The sequence below is a fragment of the Auxenochlorella protothecoides genome (genome assembly GCF_000733215.1).
Source record: "Auxenochlorella protothecoides strain 0710 unplaced genomic scaffold scaffold49, whole genome shotgun sequence".
NCBI classification, from domain to species: Eukaryota; Viridiplantae; Chlorophyta; class Trebouxiophyceae; order Chlorellales; family Chlorellaceae; genus Auxenochlorella; species Auxenochlorella protothecoides.
This window is the reverse complement of record NW_011934252.1, coordinates 30,782-33,035: the sequence shown is the minus strand read 5'-3', so window position 1 is coordinate 33,035 and position 2,254 is coordinate 30,782. Positions and strand designations below refer to the sequence as shown.

The 2,254-nt window shown below is 62.2% G+C and overlaps 1 protein-coding gene across 1 annotated transcript in view; it reads left to right on the top strand.

The window, feature by feature from the left end:
* Positions 1-1,186, top strand: part of F751_4163 (hypothetical protein) — a gene marked incomplete at both ends in the record, with an annotated part of 2,939 nt that extends 1,753 nt beyond the window's left edge. The window contains 3 exons of the mRNA XM_011400505.1: positions 50-315; positions 582-756; positions 1,085-1,186. Coding sequence (XP_011398807.1) covers positions 50-315; positions 582-756; positions 1,085-1,186 — 543 coding nt within the window. The remainder of the gene's footprint in view (positions 1-49; positions 316-581; positions 757-1,084) is intronic.
* Positions 1,187-2,254: the final 1,068 nt, after the last annotated feature.

Below are 2,254 nucleotides of genomic sequence, written 5' to 3'. Positions count from 1 at the left end.
CTGCTCCTTTGCGGTGGAACGCGCCTGGGTGGTGCTGCGCAGTGGGCAGAGCGTGGACCTGGCGGCCAACTTGGACGGGCTGCCGCTGGGCGCGCCCACCTTCACCCCCTCCCACCACGAGCGCATCCTCACCCGCTCCTCGGCGGGGAGCGGAGCCCGCCTGCGCACCGCGCAGGAGGTCACCGTGGTCTTCAACCTGGCCAATGAGCCGTGGCTCAAGTACAGCGCCGCCGCGGTGGCAGACCGCGGCCTGCGGCCCCACGAGTGGACCTCAGCGCGCATGAGAACCGCCACCCTGTACCTGGAGAGCCACACGTGAGGGTCGTGGTTTTCCGTTTGGGGGGGGGGACGGGAGGGGAGGGTTTGGGTGGTGAAAGAAGGGAGGGAGAGGGGGGGGTCCCTGAAAGGGAGGTGTGGTGCTGGACGTAGAGGGAGGGGACGCGGGGGAGCAAGTGGATGCTGTTATCCTGGCATGCGGGCACCAGCCGGCACAAAGACAAAACCTCGTCCCCCCCATGATGCCTTGCCGGACAGATTTTGAGGCTCACATTCGAGCCCGCAACATCCCTCCCACCACACAGGCACCGATACGAGCTGAGCCGGGTGGCCGGGGAGGAGGGCGCGACCGACGAGCAATACCGCTTCGCGCGCTGCGCCGAGGCGCTGCCCCGGTCGCGCATGCGGCAGCTGGGCGTGCCGCTGCCAGGCAGCGAGGTCACCGTGCTCTGTCCGGACCTGTCCTGGGAGGAGCTCCAGGTGGGACTGGTGTCATGTTGGCTGGAAGGGCGACGGGGATGGGACCGGTCGTCAGGGGCCATGGACAAGAGTAGCGGTGGTTGGGAAGGGACTCGGCCCAAGCTGCTGGCAAGCGGGCTCCCTCCCTTCGGGTAGACGTCGGGCTTGGCAGTGGCTTGGTTGCGTGTGAGTGGACTGTGCATGCGCATGGCAGATGTGCCCAAGGGCTGGGCCGCGCCTGCGAGGCATTGCCGAGAGATCACCAATCCACTGGTTCGCCCCCACACACTCGACTCAGCCCCACCCTGACCCTGTGCTTCTCGATGTCTCCGCTCTCCCCCCACCCCAGTGGGCCCAGCATGGCGTGAAGATCAGAGACAAGTTCTACGCCCTGGTCAGGCTGCAGTTTGTGACGCCCGCGGACCTAGAAGAGCACGGGAAGTCGGTCTGAGGCCGCAGCCTCTTCCCTGTCCCCCGCTGCTGCCCTGCTCGCTCATTGTACTGACACTGTTCTGCTCGACCTGCAAGCATCGTATGTCATCCAAGTTCACAAGCCCCAATGGTGGTGGATCCACCAAGACGGGCTATGCTACAATGCTAAGGGCTGACGTAGACGCCTCCAGCATCAACATTGTAGACCTTCCAACCTGAAGCCATGGGATTAAAACCGCAAAAGGGTTGTTCGCCGATGCCGGGAATCGAACCCGGATCACGTGCGTCCAGAAAGGACTGGCACTCAGCACCATTTGACAGGCACGTATACTGACCGTTATACTACATCGACCGGCGGAGATGAGAAGTATCAATAAAAACATTGGTATGTTTTCGCCTTGCATGTGTTGTCCCCTGTTCCCATCGATAGACGAGCATGTACGTTGCCATTCACCTGGCTTCAATCTGATGCCAACGATCTGGTCTACCTGCTAACAGTATTCTGATGAGTAGTTCTGAATGATCGATCACCTTCCGCCCGGCTGCAGCAGCCACCTGCTTACTGTAACAGGGGCAAACTGACGACCGCTCCCACACCCATGCACGAAAATCGTTCGACAGCTTCGAGACCAGTGCGTATATCGCGACAATCAGAGACGCTCGCCCTTCAGCGTAATATTATCTCCTTGATTGGCCTCCAGAAGGACACCCGAGCAAGGTGGAGAGGAGAAACCCAGCATTAACGTCAAGCTGAGGCAGTTCTGTACCTTACAGGAACGTGAAACTTCCACAGAATACTTTGGATACGCTCATCAATCTATCAGCGTCCTCCCACTCGTCCACACCGGCGTCTCGGCGCGCCACCTTCACTTGGGATGGCGTCCGACACTGGAGCGGCGAGGGTGCTGGATCCTTCAGAGCTGCGCCGGCAGAAGATCCTGGCCCGGTCAGAAGAGCGGCTCGCGGCGCTCACGGGGATGCGACGGCCTGAGGTGCAGGATGCGTCGACAGCCGAGCCGGTGCTGGAGCAGGCACCAGACCAGAGGGCCCCACCGGCACCCTCCCGCCCCATGGGGGCCCCTGGCGC